General features: G+C 50.7%; 1 protein-coding gene across 4 annotated transcripts in view; it reads left to right on the forward strand.

The window, feature by feature from the left end:
• Positions 1-19,272, forward strand: part of LOC113957224 (NADPH--cytochrome P450 reductase) — a 28,973-nt gene that overhangs the window by 3,084 nt on the left and 6,617 nt on the right. For 3 of the 4 annotated variants that reach the window (XM_027664481.1, XM_027664482.1, XM_027664484.1), the window contains 6 exons: positions 9,401-9,593; positions 15,556-15,604; positions 16,447-16,575; positions 16,984-17,133; positions 17,971-18,095; positions 18,992-19,081. In XM_027664481.1, the coding sequence (XP_027520282.1) occupies positions 9,415-9,593; positions 15,556-15,604; positions 16,447-16,575; positions 16,984-17,133; positions 17,971-18,095; positions 18,992-19,081 (722 nt within the window). In that variant the 5' untranslated portion in view covers positions 9,401-9,414. Of the gene's footprint in view, positions 1-3,952; positions 4,124-9,400; positions 9,594-15,555; positions 15,605-16,446; positions 16,576-16,983; positions 17,134-17,970; positions 18,096-18,991; positions 19,082-19,272 lie in introns of those variants that run through there. The other variant, XM_027664483.1, reaches the window with a different exon arrangement.

The raw sequence follows: 19,272 nt of genomic DNA on the forward strand, positions 1-19,272 counted from the left end.
GTAGGGCCACAAGTCCAAAGAGTGACTGAGTTTGACCTGTGGCAGCAGATTATTGTAGTGTTTCTGCTTAGTTATCAGCCACGTCTGTAGAGTTACTGACTAATTTACCTTCCTTTCTTGCTGTGTGGAGGAGTAGATGGGCGAGGGTTGGAGTTAAAGATGGGGTGGGGTTTTTCTCCTTGGGGACATCTGGCTCTGGCAGTGCAGGGGAAGTGTGCAGGGAAGGTTTGGCAACCGGCTCAGGGAGTTGGTGGGTCCGACTTGGCGGTGCTGGCAAGTACGCTGGGTCTTGCTGGGTGGTTGCTTGTGAAACGCATCAATTGACTGGCTTTCACCCCTTTCACGGGTCATTGCTGCATCTCTGGGTTCCAGCTAACTCCAAACTTTGGAGGAGCAAGCTGATAAAATGCCTGGGAGGATTGTGCAAGCCCCGGTTGTGTAACAGGGCTCCGTGCATAATTTTGGGAGGTAAGAGGAGCAGCTTGTGTTACAAAAGGAAAGAAAAATCCTGTGTCAAGTGTCTTCTGTTTATGTTGATTGTACTGGGGAGTTGGAGAGCTGTGGTTTTTGCAGCTTGGGATCAGCCTTTCTGACCTCTCTTATTCCCTGGGTTGTCTGATATCCTGTGGCCTGTGTCCCTTTTTGGCACGAGGACATCCATTTTGGGTATGGAACTGATGTTCTGGTGCCTGTGATTGTGGTTGATTGCAGGGGCTGGGCTGGGAAGTTGCCTATATTTCACAGATGTTCAAAAGAGTGAAATCCAGATTAGATTGCTGTACCCATGGCAGACAGGGAGGGTCCTAGGGTGACTGCACACCCTTTGACAGGGCAGGCAGAGCAGGAGGACAGCTCTCCTCCAGAGTTACCATGGGATGTAAGGATCATGCAGACACACTTCCATCCCATACAGCAACATAGGAGACAGGCTTGTAATGTCTGAAAAGCTCTCACATCCTCAGAGGAAAGCTGCCTTGTAAATACAACATGTCCCGACTCCACACAAACAGAGCTTGGTTTTCTTTAAATAAATAAATCCCCAAAACATCTGTTCTGATCGAAGGTCTTCACAGTCCCTAAAACTTTGCAAGATCTTTTTAACAATGTCCCTGTGATGCTCCTCCAGCTGTTGGTTTCAAAGGAAACCTCCTAAAGGAGAACAGCACTGGAGGGTTTTGCTGTCCACACTCTTCCTGGTGGAAGAGGTCAAAGTCTCTGGTTACAGCACTTCCCTCCCTGTAGAGGCTGCAGGCAAAGTCACACCAACCCTCAACAAACTCAGGCACAGGGTGAGCAAACGGCCTGTTGGGAGGAGCTGAAATTCCAGCCATGGCTGTGGCAGCACAGGGCACAGCACTTGCAGAAGAGGCTGCTGAAAAAAGTACCATCTTTTGTCTTGATCTTAAAAAAACATCTTCAGCAGGACCTGAACCATGCAAAATCCACGCCTGAATGGGCTGCTCCTGAGGTTTTGCAGCCTAGCCTGGCAAGAGGGTGATTTAAAACTCCTGCAGACTTGTCCCAGCTTCTGCATATTGGTGGTGGTGAGACCCCTGTTCCTCTTTCAAACAGTGGCTGAGGTGTGGTGCTCTGGATTTGTCCCTCCCTGGGAGGGGAAACTGGGGAGCAGTGTTGGTTCACAAGGGGGTCAGTTTACCTGCCATTCTCAGGTTTTGTTTACCCTGTAACCCTGAACTCTTGTTTTTATATGCTGGCTCACGTTAATCTGTGTGAAGGAAGGTGTTCAGGTGCCTAAGCTGGTGAGATGCCTCATGCCCTTGTCTAAAGGTTGAGAGACAGGCTTTTATCTGGTGAAAGGAAGTGTGCAAATTTAGTAATTCTGGGTTGCTTTCTTTTAGGGTAGCTTGGCAAGTTTGAATTAATTTTTGTGTTGAATAATGCCTCTAAATCCTTTGGTTCAGTGTACTGGTCTTACTGAGCCCCACCTCAGTACACCCACAGTGTAGAGTTGCTTTCTGCCTCAGTAAAGCTGTTCCTCTTGTTCTCTTCCTTGCTTTTGCAGCTGCTCTGCTGTCCTTGAATAAGACCCGTGGGCCAGAAAACATGGAAATATGACAGTGAAAGCTCAAATATGCAGTATTTCAAGATCCAGACTGACTGATGTGCATTCCACATCTGTTTTGTGCCTAAAATAGAAGTTTTGCCAATGTCTGAGCCGGTGTGTCAGGGTCTGGGTAGAAGAGACCTTGCACAGTGAGAATAACTTTTGCTTCACAAGAAAACCCAACAGCTTTTATGTTCCTTTCCCTGCTTTAGGTGCTGCTGCAGCCAATGCCTCAGTTTAGATTGGGAATTCTGAGCTGGTGGTAGTGCACAGAGGCAGTTGCCTGGTTTTGTGTGGGGCTCTGCTTTTCACCCTTCCTTACTGAGCTGGTTAATGGGAAGTTGTGGGATGTGCTGGAATTGTTGGGTTTTTTTAAATATGTGGGAAGAAAGTGATAGGGAAACACTAGGTGTAGGGAACCTTCATGCCTAGTGAAATCCAAACCCTGGCTCATGCTTGTCATCCTGCCCTATTCCATGGTAAACCCGTGGTCCAAAGGAGGGTCTTGGGGCAAGGAAACTGTGAGGTTTCCCACTGTGCCTTCCTTCCCCAGGAGCCCAGGAACTCACCTGTGTGGTGATCCCACTCAAAATAGGAAGCCTGTGCAGACCAGAAAAGCACAGCCATTTATCTGGCCAGATACATCCTGGTGTTGATGGGAAATGTGATCTCCACATGGCAGAGCTCTGGAGAAAAGGCTGATCCAAGGGCTGGTGAAGCCACTATTAAATAACCTGGATCTGGGCGCCTGCTTCCATGGACTGCTTTTGTTTTGGAAGGGACCACTTTCCTTGCCAGGTCTTCTTTTACTAAAAAGGAAGGGGAAAAGAGCTAATTTGAGACTGGCACACACTGATGTAAACAGAGTTTCTTAGTCCAATTGGTTGCATTTGTACTCAAAAGAGGAGAGGGAGAAGATCTGGTTTTGCCCCAAGGGTCTCCTGGCCTAATACCACACACAAACATGCAGAAAGTCTTAGCTGCAGTGGGTTTCAGAGGAGACCAGGCCACAGGAGTCTGGGCAGAAATGCCACCTGCACCACAGCCCTGCTCCTTCTGCTGCTGCCACATCTCTCCCTCCTGGTCTTGTGTCCGTGGGGCTCCTCTTCCTGACACAAGTCAGTGACCCGCCTGTCTTGTGTCATTAGTGGGTGAAAGAAGAAACCTTTGCTGGTCACAAGACTGCATTCCTGTTTGTGAGCCTCTTCCTTCTCCTCCACAGCAGCTTCCTTTTGGTGCTGCCTTCTGTGCCAGCTCTCCACAAGCTTTGGAGGCGCCCTGGGAATAGAGACCTGTGAGAGTGGCTTTCTTTTCTTTTCCTAGGTGTTTTAGTTGTTTAATTTCTACTTATAATCTTCCTGCTTTTCTGCTGTTTCTAAGGCTTGGGCTGCAGGTCAGCGCTGTACAAGGAGCTGGAGTTTTCACTTGGTGTGGTTGCTTATCTCTGTCACGTGTCTCCCCTCTGTCCTGAAGCTGTCTTTGAAGCTGTGCCGTGATGCCAGTGGAAATAACTGGTTTCTCACTTAAAAAGCCCAGTTTTAAGGCTTCTTCTGAAGGCTGCTCTGTGTTGTGCCATGGTCAGCACAAGAGAAGGGGCCATCACTGGGGCAGACAAGGCGTGTAATGGGAAGGGAGGTCTGCTCATGCACACCCACCTGCACCTGTGGAATTCAAGGTGGTCCTTCCTGATCAGAAGGAGGGGTCTGGCAGATCTGGTGGTAATGCTGACATTCCCAGCCACGCAGAGCTTCCACCACTGGAATCGTGACAGCTGCGCTTCCTCTGTGCTCACTAATGCAGTGCCTGTGCTGAGTCAGGGACATGAGGGTCATCATCACGTGGCTGCAGGGAGCACGAGGGGTGCTCTGCCAAGTTGCCTCTACCAGCAGTGCCCTTTTGTCCCCTTCCCTGTGTGGCTGTGCGGGGCTCTTACCGGGAGCCTGAACTGGAGAAAGCCGGTCTGAAGGAGCCAGTGGCTTTTTGAGTGTGTTTTGCTGTTAGATGTGGTGGTGACCTGCATGGATTCCTCTTTCTGAGAAACTGGATTGCAGTCCTTTGGTAAGTGTTGCTGGATGGAAAAAGTGGACTGCTGGAGGGGAGATGGGTGCTCCAGGCCTCGTGTTGGCACCGCGAAGGTGTTGCTGCAAGACACAAGTCAAGCTCGTTGCTGCAGGAGTGATTTGACTTGTAACCACTGCCTGCTGCCCATGCTGGTGTTCAGCTGAGACAGCCTGGACTTTGCTGTGGGCTGGGAAGGCTCTGGCTGCCTGCACCCTGCTGAGTTCCCTTTGAATGGAGCCTGGCACCAGTGCCAGGGCAGAGGGTGACTAATGGCACTGCCCACACATTTGTCACGCAATTCCTCTTTGGCTCACTCATCGTGGGGCTTTTTCCTGCAGGTATTGCAAAACGGAGGTTCTACCTGCAGCCCCTGTGTTTATCTGCAGGGGTCCAAAGGGTGCTGATGCTTGGCTCCTGTTGGGTGTTTCAATAAGCTCAGGGGCACTGGAGGTGGAGGTGCAGCCTCTGTGCTGCCCTGTGCCAGGGCAGGCAGCGTCTGTAGGGCGTGTGGGAATCATGGGGAGCTCTTTCTGCTGTGTTAGGCTGATCTTGGGGGCTGTTTGGTGCTACAACTGGTGCCTGGGGATCACTTATCCCCAGAGGTGGGAGCAGTGAGCAGTCCCAAGCTGTGCTTGGTCAGCATTCTTCCTTCTCCTTTCCCTCTCACCAAGGCTGACACTGCAGGTCATGGTGTGCTGATGGTGGCACAGGGCAGAGTCAAACCCAGCTTGGTCACTCGTTTTTGGAGAGTCACAGGCTGCAGTCCTGGTCTGAGACTGAAAAGTCAGATTGTCCTGAGGTGATCGAAACTCCTCATGGACATTCCATTACAAAAAAAAAAATGAACATCAGGCTTACAAAGAGCCAGCTTCCTGCCAGCTTAGCCTCAGAGCCAACGCTTTTTGGCCACTAGGAGATAGTACAATGTGACTTGCAGAAAGATCCTTACGTTTGCAGAAGGGGAAACCTCCCAGCCACGTTTCATGACTGTGGTGCTGTGCTCCAGTGTGCTTTGGGAGGCATCTGCTGCACCATCTCCTGGCGCTGCCATCCTCTGTGTGCAAGATCAAGGGGGAGAATAGATCCCTTTGGGTTGCTGATCATTTGGCTTTTAGAGCACTCCCCATCCTGTCTTGTCTGTTGCAATACTGATTTTATATATATTTTAATATGTGTGTGAGAATTAGGAATACGTTTTTTTTTAACATGATTATGAAGAGCATCTATTTGCTAGTGTGGAGATGTGCAGGGAAGGTCCCCAGTGATTTGAGTGATTGTGAGCTGCTGTGTATCAAGCAGATTCACACATTTAGGAGCTGCATTCAGGGGCTGAAAAGCTGAGCTAAAACACAGCATTGCTTGATTGCGATCTTTCAAAATGTTGTGACTTCTCTGTGCTCACATCTTGCTGAGGGTGACTGCTTTGCTGTGTGCATAAACAGGGATCCAGGAACTGGAGCCATGATTACAAAAAAAAAAAAAAAAGGGATATGGAAGTCTTGTCTTACCTTAATGGAAGATATAATAAACACTGTGGATAAAATGACCACCCTTGAAACTGTTGTCAGGGGAACTTTTACTTCTGCATCATGAATTTTTTTCTTTTCCCCTTCAAAAACCTGGTCTTATTATATCAGGGTCCTTCCAGAGGCTGCATAATTCCCAGGGTAGTTAAATTTCAAGTAAGAGTCAGGTTTCTCTTCACTGGATGTTAGAATGTTAGAAAATGTATTTCAAAATGAATTGCTGGAAAATTGCTTCTGGAAAATAATTGTTACAGCCAACTAGGTAAGACTGAGATAAACTGAGGAGTAATAATCTTCCTGTGCTGGGTGAAGTGAGTTCCTGAATTGTGACAACCTTTTAAAAAAAGAAGTGTGAGGTCTAATTTCACATCCTTTGCTATGTCTGAGCGAACCTTTTCCCCAGGGTCGGGATGGTGAAGGGCAAGCAAAAAGAAAAACCTTTAGCTGGAATATAAGACTTGAATAACTAAATGGGCAAGACCAGAGGGAGCACATCATCAAAACTAAAGCAGTTTTTGTGTCTTTGCTTCCATCACAAGACCATGACCATGTTTCTTTCCAGGGTTAGAGGTCAGCGTATAATCTTTGTGCTGTGGAGATTGTGACTGAAGAGAGGAGAGCTCTGCACACCAGAACCGGAAGCCTCCAGAAATGGTTCTCTTCCCTGGCTCTGGGGGGGTTGAGTGTGTGGTCTGGCTGCAGCTGTAGGCCTCCCCTTTGAAGCCCTGGAGAGCTGCAGTGTGGTGAAGGCCAGGAGATAGCACAGCTTCCACCCCCGCATCCATCCACACTGCATTCCCGGGAGCTGCCTCCCTGAGGATGCCTCTTTCCAAGGCATCACTGCTTGGGACAGCAGGCCACGTCCAGAGGCTTGAGAAAGCCAAACCCCTCTGGCTCCTGCTTGTCTCCTCTGCCCTGGGAGGCCTGAAGCCTGATTTGGGCACAGTGATGAATTTTGGCTGGAGACATAGCCCTCACCTTGCTGAGGAGGGCACAGGCTCCTTCTTGCCCTGTGTGAAGGCAGCTGGTGAATATCCGTGTCTGAGCTATCCAGAGCCAAGAGGGAATTACTGTGCAGCCTGTGTGCCTTCCACTCTGGGCTGGCTGCTGCTCACCACAGATGTGTCTGTCTTGGAACTCTCCTCCACGTGCAGTTTGTGACAAGGGAGGCTGCTGTGCTCTGTGCAAGGAGGCTTTCCTAGGGCTCAGCTGCTCTGGGTGCTGGGTTTGGTGCTCAGAAGGGAAGGAGGTGCAGCTTCTGCCCAAAACCAGCTTAGCATGGTCTCCTACAAGCCTTGTTTTTATTCATGGCTTCCTCTGAGCAAGGGTTTGTCATTGCCTCATGTGCCTTGGGGAAGGGATTTTCAAGGAAAGTGAGTGAAACACAGGCTGTTGCTGAGGATAATCTTACTGACATGGCCATCCCTGCATGAGAGGAACTGGCTGCCCTTGTGGAATTTGGGCAGTGGAAACTGGCACTGGTAAAAAACCAACCCACCTTGCAGTGTTGGAGATGTTTATCCAGGCAGCCTCCTGCCTGTGTCTGGCACTGCTTCCTCCATCTCTGAAGAAGAGAGGGGTCTGTGCTGTGCATGGACAGCAGCTGAGGCTCCCTGGAAACCAGCAACTCTTCTTTGCCCAGAGACATAATGAACATATCAAGTGATGAGTGAGATAACAAGGAGAGGGTGGGTTTCCTGGCAGGTTTTGGCTGAGATCCTCCTACAGGTGAGGTGGAGTGGCAGTGAGGAAGAGGAGAAGAGCTTATAAATAAAAGTTCTGGGGTTTCATCAGGAGTGAAGGCAATACCAGCAATATTTTTCCCCCACCAGTGCGTTCCCCTGGTGTTGGTTGCCAGACCAGCTCCTTGGTGGTTTACTGGAACCAGACAAGAAGGAGGAGAGGGATCCTGCTGTGAGCTGTGCCTTTTTGGCAACTAAGCTCCAGCTGTGGGGGCTTTGGCTAATAGTTTTGTCTAGAGCTGTACAGAAATAACACCCAGCTCTTCCTTGGATCCGAGATCCAGTGATGGAAAGCCTGTCTGCAAGGAGGGAGGACAGGGTGACCTGCCTGATGGAATATGCAATTTGCTTGTCTGTAGTCACATCACTCACATTTTTCCTCCAACCCCCTGCCTTGGTGTCATCTCTGGGAATTTAATGGGAAGCTTTGCCAGAGGTGTTTTAGTACCCTCTGTAATATAGTTACTTTCCAAGTTCTCCACCAAATTAAACTTCTTTGGGGGTTGAGCACTACCTGGGTTACCAGAGTATCTGTCTCTGATCACTGCCAGGTTGCTATGGGCTTCTCCCTGTGCTCCATAGGGCACCTTTTATAGCTGGTGTCCTCTGGCACAAGGCTTCGTGTTCTCTGGAGCTGGAGTTTCCTTTTAAGGGTAACAACAAGGGGTTGTTCTCTGCTGTACCTGGTCTCCCTTGTTAGATCTCCCTAAGCATCACCTTCCCTTTTCATCCCAGCTCCCGAATGCATTAGCATAACCTTAAACTTTGGTCACTTTTATTTCTCAGCCCAGGCACAGGCTTGGAGTTTTCTGCTGTTTTCAGCCCCCCCAGAAAAGCTGCCTGGGAGCTTTCCTCTGCCAGTCACAGCTTAGCTCTTCCTTCACTGCTCAGCCATGGCACACGTCCTTTTTCTCCTGTGGCACCACCACAGCTCTGAGTCACTTTTTTGTGTGGAAGTTCAAATGTCCATGGTCCCCTGGGTTGGCAGGGTGCCCAAGTACAAGAAGAGAGTCACTTTGCCCTTACAAATCAAGTTTTGAGTTAATTATCTGTTTACTTGGACAGAGTGCGTCCTTGCCTCTGGTGAGATAATATTGTGATCTGGACTGGGGTCAGAGGAGTTCAGAGCTTTGGCACAGCAGAGGAAGAGAGGGAGGGAGTGATGGGTGGATCCCCAGGGGAAGGATGGGGCTATAGGGCCGTAGGTTTGGGATTTGAGGGCTGGGTGCTCATCCTTGTGCTACCACAGACTCTGGGTATGGCCTTGGGCAGGTCACAAGTTGCTTAAACTCTGCCTTGGTGAGTGGAAAGCAATAATTCAAGGAGATGGAAGTTAAACCAGGGGAGATAGTGGAGGGGACTGGGAAGCCAGAGCCTCAAAAAGAGTTGGATAGTAAATCCAACCTGCAATGGAGGTGGATATTAAATCAGAAGTGTTCATCCTTTGTGTTGTAATGTTGGTGGGGATGCTCACAGACGTTTCATCCCACAGTCCTGCTCTGTGGTTTATAAGCACAACAGTGGGTCCAGGGCATCCTGTCACCTTGTGGGAAGGAGGGAAGAAGCCCTAGATCTGTGGGGTGGCTGGAAGAGTGGGTGTTCCCCCAGTAGCATTCCAGGGGCTCTGTAGTGAGTAAGGGCTTCAATAAAGGGTGGCCATGAGTCCCTGTTGAGTTTTGCTGTGGCTTTAGTAGGAGTCAGGCTGAGCTCCCTGGCTGGCCTGTGGGACTGCTGTGATGTTGCTGGTAGACGGAAAGCAGAAATCACTTGAGATGGATCAGCACAGATGCAACAGGAAGGGAAAAGCTTGGTGTGACACTGTGGGACACAAAAGGATCCTGTGATGCAAGGTCCTGTGATGCAAGGCCTCTCTCCAAAGATGTTGTTGGGCAGCCTTGTGCTCCCAGGACTAAATGTGTAGCAAAAACCACTTTCTGAAGGACCTTTGTTGCTCTTCCATGGCACTGTGTGGCCGCTGGTGCTCATTTGTGTTTCCTTGCTTACAGTGCCTCTGACCATCATGGGGGAAGCCAGGATGGACCCAAACTTCTCCCCTCCCGACAGCACTGCACAGCAGGACTCTCTCTTCAGCATGACAGACGTGTTCCTCATCTCCCTCATCACCGGACTCTTCACTTACTGGTTCTTCTTCCGCAAGAAAAAGGAGGAACTCCCCGACCTGCCCAAAATGCAAACAGTGTAAGTAACAACTCTCAGGCAGCGCGGTGGGAGTGGAGCTTTCTGTCGTGCTTATGATGAGTCCTGGAAGGCTCAGCTGGATTGTAGGAGGCCCCTGGTGAGGGAACCTAGTCCCAAAAGATATTTCTGTTCCCTCATATTTCCTCTGAGCTGCGTGTTCTGCTCCCAACGCAGAAATCCCGGGGGAGGAGCCAGGCTGCAGTTCTGCCTTACCCCACCGTGTGGCCCAAATCGGGAATTGGCCTTTCCCAAGCAAGGCAGGAAAAGGCAAGGCAGGAAACCCTCTGGCTGTACTTCAGAACTCTTAAGGATTGCTTTGGCTATTCTCGGTTTTTTTTCTGATAAAAGTCCCATTTAGATAAATCTGGAGAAGTCTGGACTTGCTTTTAAGTAGGTTTCCTATCAGAAATCTTATCTACCCTTGGCTATGAAGAAAAGAAATAGTCTTGGGAGATAGTTCCTGGGATGAGCTGCTTGGCAGCTCCTGTGAAACTTGCTTGGCTTTGATGCCAGGGTACTGCAGTATCAGGAGACTGGATTTGGAGAGGGAAATTCTTGTTCCACCCTGTCTTCTGCAAAGGGCTTAGGGCCAGGATTGAGCCATGCTGGTGGAGACCTGAGTGCATTTTTAGTTCCTTACCTCACAGTAACATCAGTTTTCTGCTGGACTTTTTACCTCAATCCTTCTGTTTCTGGTGTTGCAGGAGGATGGAAAGTACAGTTTTCTGGCTGGGAGAGTTTTAAAGGGCAGCAGTGACCCTGGCTGTGGAACCTTGTGCACATGGGTGCACACGAGGTTGGCAGCAGCACAGCTGTCCCTGCCTGCTTAGCCTTACCTTGGGAACTTGTTTCATTGGATTGGTGGGATACTTTCCATCTCACGCCTGCAGCAGAGAGGGCTGTGTGTGTCAGTGCACATGGCTGTCTCTGGAGATTGTGAGGAGAACACTGTTGCCATGAGAGCTAATCTGGCTGGGGAAAGGGCACTACCCATCTGAAATTAGATGCTGGCATGGCACAGGCTGGGCCTGTGTGACTGATTCCACCACATGCAGCTCTTCCAGAGGCTGTTGTGACCTTGCAGAGCAGCTTTTTGACTGCCCCTGGTACATGTTACCACCTTGTGCCGCTGCAGGGCCTCAGCACATGGGCTTCCATTTGGGAATGGATGGAGGCCTTGGCTCTGAGCTGCTCATGGGCACTTTGCCTGGGTTTGCTCCGTGGGGTCCGTGCTGCCTGCTCTGTCCCTGTGAGCCATGGCTGGAAGGGAGCTCCCTATGGGAGATGTGGAACAGCAGCATGTCCCATTGTGGATAACTAGGGAAGAGGTGAGGCTGTTCTGGAAGTCATCTGCCACTACTGCATTTTGGAAAAGTGGCAGCCAGGCAGGTGCAGAGTGAGAGGAGGCTGTGAAGTAGTTTCTCCCTCTACATTAAGCCTGACCCTGCTGCAGCCCTGCTGTGGTCCTTGCAGCAAGCTGGTCAGAGGGCAGTGTGGCCCCATAAGCCAAGGCTGTGGCTGGTGGCACATCTGCCTTTTGGGACAGAGACAGAGACTTCCTGCAGGTTTTGCAGTGTAATTTTATGGGATGCTTGGAACTGGGAGGAAAATGAGTGGGAAAAACAAGCTTGTTCAGCCTTGGGTTTCCTTCCCTCTTGTAATCCTTGAGTCTAGGGTGGAGTTTCCTTTCTGGTGATCAGGCAGATCGACAAGACACAGGATCACACTGTCAGCCACTGCCTCTGGCTGGCTGGATATGTCAGGTGGGCCTGTGGGCAGGCAGGGAAGCTGTCCCAGACCCATGAAGGCAGAGAGGCCTCATCAGGGCTGTCTCTGTCTGAAGTGGAGAGCCTTGACCTTAAGAGGGGTTGCTTTTCTTCAACTTCTCTGCAGCTCTGCCTCAACTCACCAAACTGTCCTGAACTGCTTTATCTGATGGCATTGAGTGATGGGTTTAGTTGTCTCACTTTGGCTCCCCCAACTTCAGCCTCGGGATACCGGAGGATGAAGGTGCTGAACAGCAATTCAGACACATCACAATGGCTGCTGCTTTAATGGTTTGTTTGCAGTGTTGAACAGTGCAAGCAGGGTCTCCAACCTGAACACAGCATCCAGGACCTCAGTGCCCTCCTGGTGCTTTTTGGGAGCTGCTGCTGAGCACCTTGATAAAACCGTGTCAGCTCAGCAGGGTCTGCAAAGGAAATGCCACTGTTGTTACTGCCCTTGATTGTGGAAAAACAAATGACCTGTTGAAACACCCTCTTTTGGGCTGGGTTCTCCCTGCGTGGCTCCACCAGCCTGTGTGACCTGAAGACACTCATGATCTTGCCATGACAATGCATCCCTGGGTTCAGCCACAGCTCAGTGAGGGATCAGGCTGCTGATTCTTCATCCTTACAGCCAAGTGGAGCTGTTTTCCTGGCCAGAGTCTCCGCAGAAGGGACAGAATCGAGCACATCGGAAGGCATCCTGTACCTGTGACGTGTAACACATGCATGTGTGGGACAGGCTGGGATCCCACTGACTGCTCTTGTTTTGACTATTTTCAGACTTAATTAAAACCACTGGGGCAGCCTTCCCTGCAGCCTGCTCTGCAGATGTCATTAGGGAGAGCAGCTCTGGATCGCCACGCAGCCGTGGCCACCGCACTTCCTCGTGGGGGCATTGCTGGGGAATGCACAGATTTATTTTTATTCTCTGGCTGCTCCTCCTCTGCACGTTTCTCAATCAGAGATTTCTTTCCCTTCTCATGTGCCCGCTCCAGAGTTGTACAGACAGTCATCCTGGGGAGACACAGGCAGGACAGCCATTGGTATGCTGGGTGTCACCCTCTCCTTTCTCCCCCCTCTTTAACATTGTTTGGGGCAGAAACTGGCTTATCTCTATTCTGCAGCTATGCAGAAATCCATTCCCTGGTGCTTGTAGGGCTTCCTGTGGCAGGAATTGCTCCAACTCCTTAGCCTGATTAGCTCTCTGCTGCCTGTGTGTGTGAGAGAGAGAGACCATCTCTAATTTAATTTAATAGGATCCTGAAGAGAACAAACTCCTTTGAGCTGCCTCCGTAATGGCACTGCCATAGTTACCCGAAGCGTCGCTCACGCAGTGTCTGGAATCATTTCATTCAGCTACAGCACCAAGCTTTTCTTTTTTTTTTTTTTTCCCTGAAAAAGAAGAATATGTATAAAAGCAGCTGTGATATAAACAGTTTCCAAGGTAACAAGGCCGGGGGAGGGTTTTGTGTCCCGTCCCCCTGCTCCACGCCGATGGGAGAGGGACGTGCGCTGCGGAGGATCCTGGGAGGTTTCATTCTCCACTCCTAATTCCTTTCTGCCACTGCTGCCAGATGTTGCAGTTTCTCAGGACTGTGCGGATCCACTTGGTAACTTCTGAAGCCCCACCACAAGGATCTGAGGGGACAGGACCACTCCTGCTATGACCCGTGCCGGGACCTTTTGTGCCGGCTCTCTTCTCCTCAACAAAAGGCTGAGGCTTGGCTTTAGCGCCCAGGAGGAGCAGAATGGGAAGGCCTGTGTGGCTCCAGAGCTAAGTTAGATCCGTCCCCCCACACCTCCCCTTGCAGACACAGCTGCCCTGGGACTCTTTGTCTGCCTCCTCCCTGCCCAGCATGGGCTGTGTGTACTCGGCCCCACGGGAAGAGCCGGCCGTGGTCAGGTGAGTCAGTCTGCCCGATGGGCTGTGGGGTTGTTCCACCTTGGAGGGTCGCTCCTCCCGCCCCAAAGCTGGGTGAGTGGGATGCCTCTTCCCTCTGGGACAGGAGGAGGAGGAAGGGGAGAGGCTCTGCTCAGAGGCAGGCTGCTCCAGAGGAGACCCTGCTGTCGGTGCTCGGTTTCTCTGCAGTGTCCAGGCTGTGTCTGCACTTCTGGATGTATCTGTGCGTTTGTCGGGAAAGCCATGGGCATGGGAACTTTCTGAAGGAGAGGTGTTCAGCTGGGACAGACTTTGATATTGTTGCTGAGCTGTTGGGAACTTCTCTCCCTCTCCTTTCTTTCTCCTGAAGTCGAAATGACAGAGAGCCCTGGGAGCTGTTTGTGCTGTGGGTTCTCACCAAGGGTGGGAGATCAGTACAAGCTACAGCTCATTCCAACAATGGAGTTAATCCCCTTCCCTCCACTTCTGATTCTCATTGTCACTGCCTTGAGCTACCTAAGTTGTAGGAGCAGTCATTGCTGAGAACACACTTTCTCTTCTAAGTTTCCCTGGCTGAGCAGTGAAAATGTGTGTTGTTTCTGCCTTTGGCGCCTGTGTGTTTTCGCAGCTCAGATTTTCAAACCACCCTGATGAAGCAATTTCAGAGAGTTGTGTAGCCTTTTTTCTAAAGCCAGGCTCATTATTTCTTCTGTGTCTGAGCCACAGCCTGTTCTCCACCACACACTTCAGTGTGGGGTTGCCTCCTTTGAAAATGGACGAGCTCCATGTGCTGCACCCTTTTCTCTTCCAAAGGGAGCTTGCTGAAAGGATCTGAAACTTTTTTTTCTCCTCCTTAAAAAGCATTTTGTTTAGCAGTTGACCCAACAGTTGTTTTAATTGGATCTCGCTTGCAGAGGGCAGAAAACCAAAGAGGTTCACCAGGAAGCCAAAAGCTAAGTGAGAGCTGAGTCTTGTGAATTCTCTCGAGCCCCCGTCCTGGCGACAGCATGGGCAGGGCTGGGACTGCTCCCTTAAGATTCTTGTCATATCCCAGTTCCCAACAGGGGACAAATGACAACTCTAGGAGAGTATTAGCTGCTGGGAGAGCAGAGCAGGAGTGTGAAGCAGCTCTCTCCTGGGAGCACAGCTGCCTTGGGTAGCTTTTTGAGGTAGGCTTTGCTTGTCTTTGGTGTGTGTGCTGTATGAGATTGTTAGTTCTCAGAACTGTCAGGCCCAGTTATGGAGCTCCTTGATACCTTTGGGTCAAGGAGGGTGCTTGGAGGTATGTTTTACTGAAGGTCCCCCACCCTGCTGCTCTGTGTGTGTGCTCTCTGCAAATGCCACAGCACATCTGCAAGATCCCTCCCCCTGGGCTGCAGAGTTTAGGAAACTGTTAGTGAGCTCTTCACATTCTCACATGGGCTGGAGCCAAAACCATTTGTTTTTTGCCTGGAGGCTTCTCTCTTCCCACAGGAGACCCAGCCTTGCATTCTTCCATTGTGAAATGGGAACGGGTCCCACGTTCTTCTTCCCTGCTACCAAAGCTCCAGTGGGGAGGACAGCAAGGGAGCTCCTGTCCTCCTTGCCTGCTGTGAAAAGCCCCCAGCACCTAATCTGACTGCAGCTAGACCCATCTCTGCTTGGGAATGGAAACCAGCAAGGGAACCGGCTCTGCAGGACCTTGGCTGGCAGTGGGTGCCTTGCTGGTGGCTCTGTGGGTGTGATCAGCTGCGTGTGTCTGCTCCACAGAGCTCTCCAGCTCTGGGACTCGGGTCTGGCATGCTGCTTTGAGGTTGAAATAGCTGGTTTTTAGCCCTGTTTGACTTCAGGCTTGGGGAATGTGCCCTGGGGAACATAGTGCAGGACTGATCCTGCCTACCTGCAGTGATGTGGGAAGCAGGGAGCTCTCTATTCCCTTCTCTCACACCATGGCTTGTCCCCTGAGATTTATCTGGAGACCTGCTCTTGTGAGATCCTTGTAACCTGCTCAGCTGTGAAACCTCTCAGAGCAGTTGATAAAGGCTTCCTGACAGGCAGGACTGAGTGCCTGGGCTCTCCCTGTGGGAGGATTCACCAGTGGAGGTAAGGCAGGGGCTCAGCTTTTCCTGTCTGCTCCGAGTCCCTGCTCCATGGTTGTTGCAGAAGCCCTGTGGTTGAGTGATGGGTATCCCTGGGACATGGATGGTCAGTGGGGGTTCACACTCCTTTGGGCAGCCTTCCTGAGGTCTGGAGGCCACTTCTTCCCCACTTGCTTATTCCTGACCTCAAAAAATGAATGTGTTTCATCTGAAAGGAGGTTCTTCCTGTCTTTCAGAGTAGCTCCAGTGAGAGACAGCAGCTTCATCGAGAAGATGAAGAAGACGGTAAGCTGCTTGTTCTGGCTACAAGGGGTGCTGGGAAGGAGGGAGAGCTCATGTCCTTCCCAGTTTTCTCTGGAGACTGTCAGCAGGAGGGGCTGATTTGGATACAGGCACATGCCTGCTGCAGAGAGCATCCAGGGGAAGGCTGTGTGGGCAGCCAAGAATAGCTCTTTGGGTCTATGCCTGGAAGTTGTTCTTAGAGGAAAAAAATTAAAGTGAAAATTTGGTGGGGAAAAAAATAAGTGTAATATGAGATCAAAGTCAAGAGGGAAATGGCAGAGACTTTAAAGTCATTGGCTGGCAGCTTTTTATCTGCGTGATTGGTTCCCAAACTGGCTCGCTGTGGATTGGGAATTGTTGTACACAGAACTGATGGCTTTTGACTCCACTGGTCTGGACACAAGAGGAAGCAGAGGAAGAAGCAAGGGCTGGATGTATTTTCTGTTTTACTTCAAAGTAACTGGCTTGCAGCAGAGCAGGAGCTCTGGTGCTCAGGCATTTCCCCAAAGCTTTGGCAAGCTTGTGTTCCAGGGAGTTCCCTGTTTTCAGGAGTCACGCTGCAGCTCTGAGGTTGAGAATAAATCTTGGGGGTTTTTCTTTGTTTTGGGTTTTAGTCTGACCTGAGTCTCCCCTCTGAGTGTGACAAGAGTCATGTTCTCATTAACAGCCTAGCCTTGAGTTTTCTGTCAAACCTGGCGTGGAGTCCTGTACGAGCACAGACTCCTGGTTGCCTTTAGGTTGCAGTCCAGGACTCCTGATCCCAGGCATTTCCTTTGTCTGTGCTTCATCCATGCATTTGCCAAGTGAGTAATCACCATTTAACAGGGATTTCTTTTTCTCTCCAGGGCCGAAACATTGTGGTTTTCTATGGTTCCCAGACGGGCACAGCAGAGGAGTTTGCCAACCGTCTCTCCAAAGACGCCCATCGCTACGGCCTCCGGGGCATGGCAGCAGATCCGGAGGAGTATGACCTGGTAATTTAGCCATGAACAGCCTCAGGATAGGTAACATCCCATTAGTGTCCCCTAAAAAAACCCAAGGACCCTGGCCAAGGGACAGCTGGCCTTTTAGCAGTGTTGTTTAGGGGAGAAAAGATCAGCCTGAGCGATGCAGAGATGGGCTTGGTCCTCGCCGTTCTGCATTCTCATGAAAGCTTTGCATGGAAAAATCCCATTGCTTTTCTGGTGGAGTAGAAATACTGACTTGCAGTCCAGTGGGGGTGGTTGGCTTTATTTCCCCTGCCAATTTTGGGTGGGTTTGGCCTTTCCCAACCCCTTTTGTAATCAAGTGGCGTTGCTCTGCACACCTACACCGTAGGAACAGGCTTGCCCAATAACCACGTTGTGGGGTCCTTAGGGGTTCATTCTCTCCTTCGGTTGCAGTCGGACCTGAGTCGCCTCTCAGAGATTGACAAGTCCTTGGCTGTGTTCTGCATGGCCACCTATGGAGAGGGGGATCCCACAGACAATGCCCAGGATTTCTACGACTGGCTGCAGGAGGCCGACACCGACCTCTCGGGTCTACGGTTTGCAGTGAGTGGCTCAACTCCAGTTTGTGTTGGAATTTGGGAGGGAAAGCCAAGAGCCCTCCACTGTGCCTGCACATGGCTGGGGGAAAGGCACAGCATGTCTGTGTCCTGTGCTCCTGTTTTGGTTGAGGTCCCTACTGTCTTCCTTCGCAGGCTTTGTGGGCTCCTACAAATGTACATCTGAGGGCTCTAAATACAGATGTCAGAGTTCTCTCTCCACTCCCTAAATCGTGAGGGTTTGCTGGTACAAACAGCCCCAAACAGGCCTGCAGGCGCTGAATATGACATCTGCAAATGAGCTACAGGCTGCTGCTGTTCAGAAGCTAATTGAGCACCCCGGGGCCAGATCTTCTCCCACAATTTAAATCACTTGGAGTGTGTAACTCTCTTCCTGTGCTGAGCTGAATAACCACCTCACCCAAACCCTGGCCAGATTCCTTAGGCAGCATAATAATTGCAAATGAGGATAAAATCCACTGCTGGAGATGTGAAGCTGCTCTGTATGAAGCAGTGAGCAAATATTTGCTGTGTGGTTTGTGGGAGGCAAAGGCCAGCAATCGGTCTCCAGGCAGTCCAGGCTCTTACTGGTCCCTTGAGGGTGCAGGAGTTGTTGTAAGTGCATCCTCTTGCCATGCCTGAATCCAGGCTCAGGGGAGGTGCTGGTGCCTCCTCACCAGTGGTAGATTCTTACCCAAGGTCCATGAAGAGCGGATGGGGAGCTGAGAGAGGTCTTGCTGTCTTTTCTCAACTTCATTTGCTGGGTGATACTTGCCAGAGGATGTCAACTGGATGGGAAGAGTCCAGCTCCTGCTTCTCCATGCTCATGAGCATTCCCTTCCAGGTCTTTGGGCTGGGGAACAAGACTTATGAGCACTTCAACGCCATGGGGAAGTATGTGGACAAGAGACTGGAGGAACTCGGAGCCCAGCGCATCTTTGAGCTTGGGCTGGGAGATGACGATGGCAAGTGAGTACCTTGGGTGGAGGGGCTGGTCACAGCTGGATAAAGCATCTTGGATACTTTGGCAGGGAGTTGGCTCTGTTACCAAGACAGAAATAAACTCTACAGGGCTCTTTGTGGGAGTTGACGTAACTCCGAGTGTGTGTCTGTCTGCTCTCTCTCCCACAATCAGATCCCTGTACACAGGGAGTATCCTAGGGAATCCTGTGTCTGGAAAATCTCACACTAGCTCTAAATGCCCATAGGTACATACTGGAGCAGGCTTTGCAGCCTTCTCTGTCTTTGTCCTGCTGTAGATCCATTGCTAACCCAACCTGTGTAGATAAACTTCCCCATCCCTGTGGAGAAGGCAGACTCCATCTCCTTGTGAAGTGTTTTATAGTGGGAGGCAGCAGTTTTCCAACTCAGACAATTATTTTTATTTTATTTTTACCTCTCTGTGCTCACCTGAGCACCCTGGGACATTACATCAACCTCTGACTTTACCTCTAAGTCTGCAAGGTCTGATGTGAGGTTTGTGAGGTGTGTGAGAGGCTCTGAACCCAGCAAAATGAACATTGCCGTGTTGGAATCTGCCTTTTGGGAAGGTGACCTCATGCCAAGAGTGGGCAAGGGGGGAGTTGAGGTGGTTAAAGACTGAGCCTGAATAACAAAGCCTTCCTTGGCAGACCTGGTGAAGGGAGGGGTGGTTGGCATAGCCACAATTCCAACTTAGTGCTCTGACAATGCTTTTCTGGTGATCTGTGGCATATGGAGGTACCAAAACTGTCTGGGTCCAAGGCAAATGCCTTTTCCCATGGTGGAGGGAGAAAGTCCATAGGGATCTCAGATGGCTCTTCTGGGAATACCCCTTTTCTCCCAGCTGGGGCTGGGTTATTGACTCTTTCTTTTGCCCTGGATAGCCTGGAAGAAGACTTTATCACCTGGAGAGAGCAGTTCTGGCCGGCAGTCTGTGAGCACTTTGGGGTGGAGGCTACAGGAGAAGAGTCCAGGTGGGTTTGGGAGCAGATCCTTTTGGGTGCCAGAGAGATTGGCCACCTCTGACTGGTCACCATTCCATCAGCCCCAGGCTGCTGTTCCCTGTCCTCTGCACTGCCTCCCCTTCCAGACTGGAGGGGGCATGGGCAAAGTAGAGCAGGAAGTGGAGCTGCGTGGCCTGAGCCTGGTGCAAGTTTGAGCCCAG

The sequence above is a fragment of the Corapipo altera genome, unplaced genomic scaffold, assembly GCF_003945725.1.
Source record: "Corapipo altera isolate COAL_440 unplaced genomic scaffold, ASM394572v1 181b, whole genome shotgun sequence".
Taxonomy (NCBI): Eukaryota; Metazoa; Chordata; class Aves; order Passeriformes; family Pipridae; genus Corapipo; species Corapipo altera.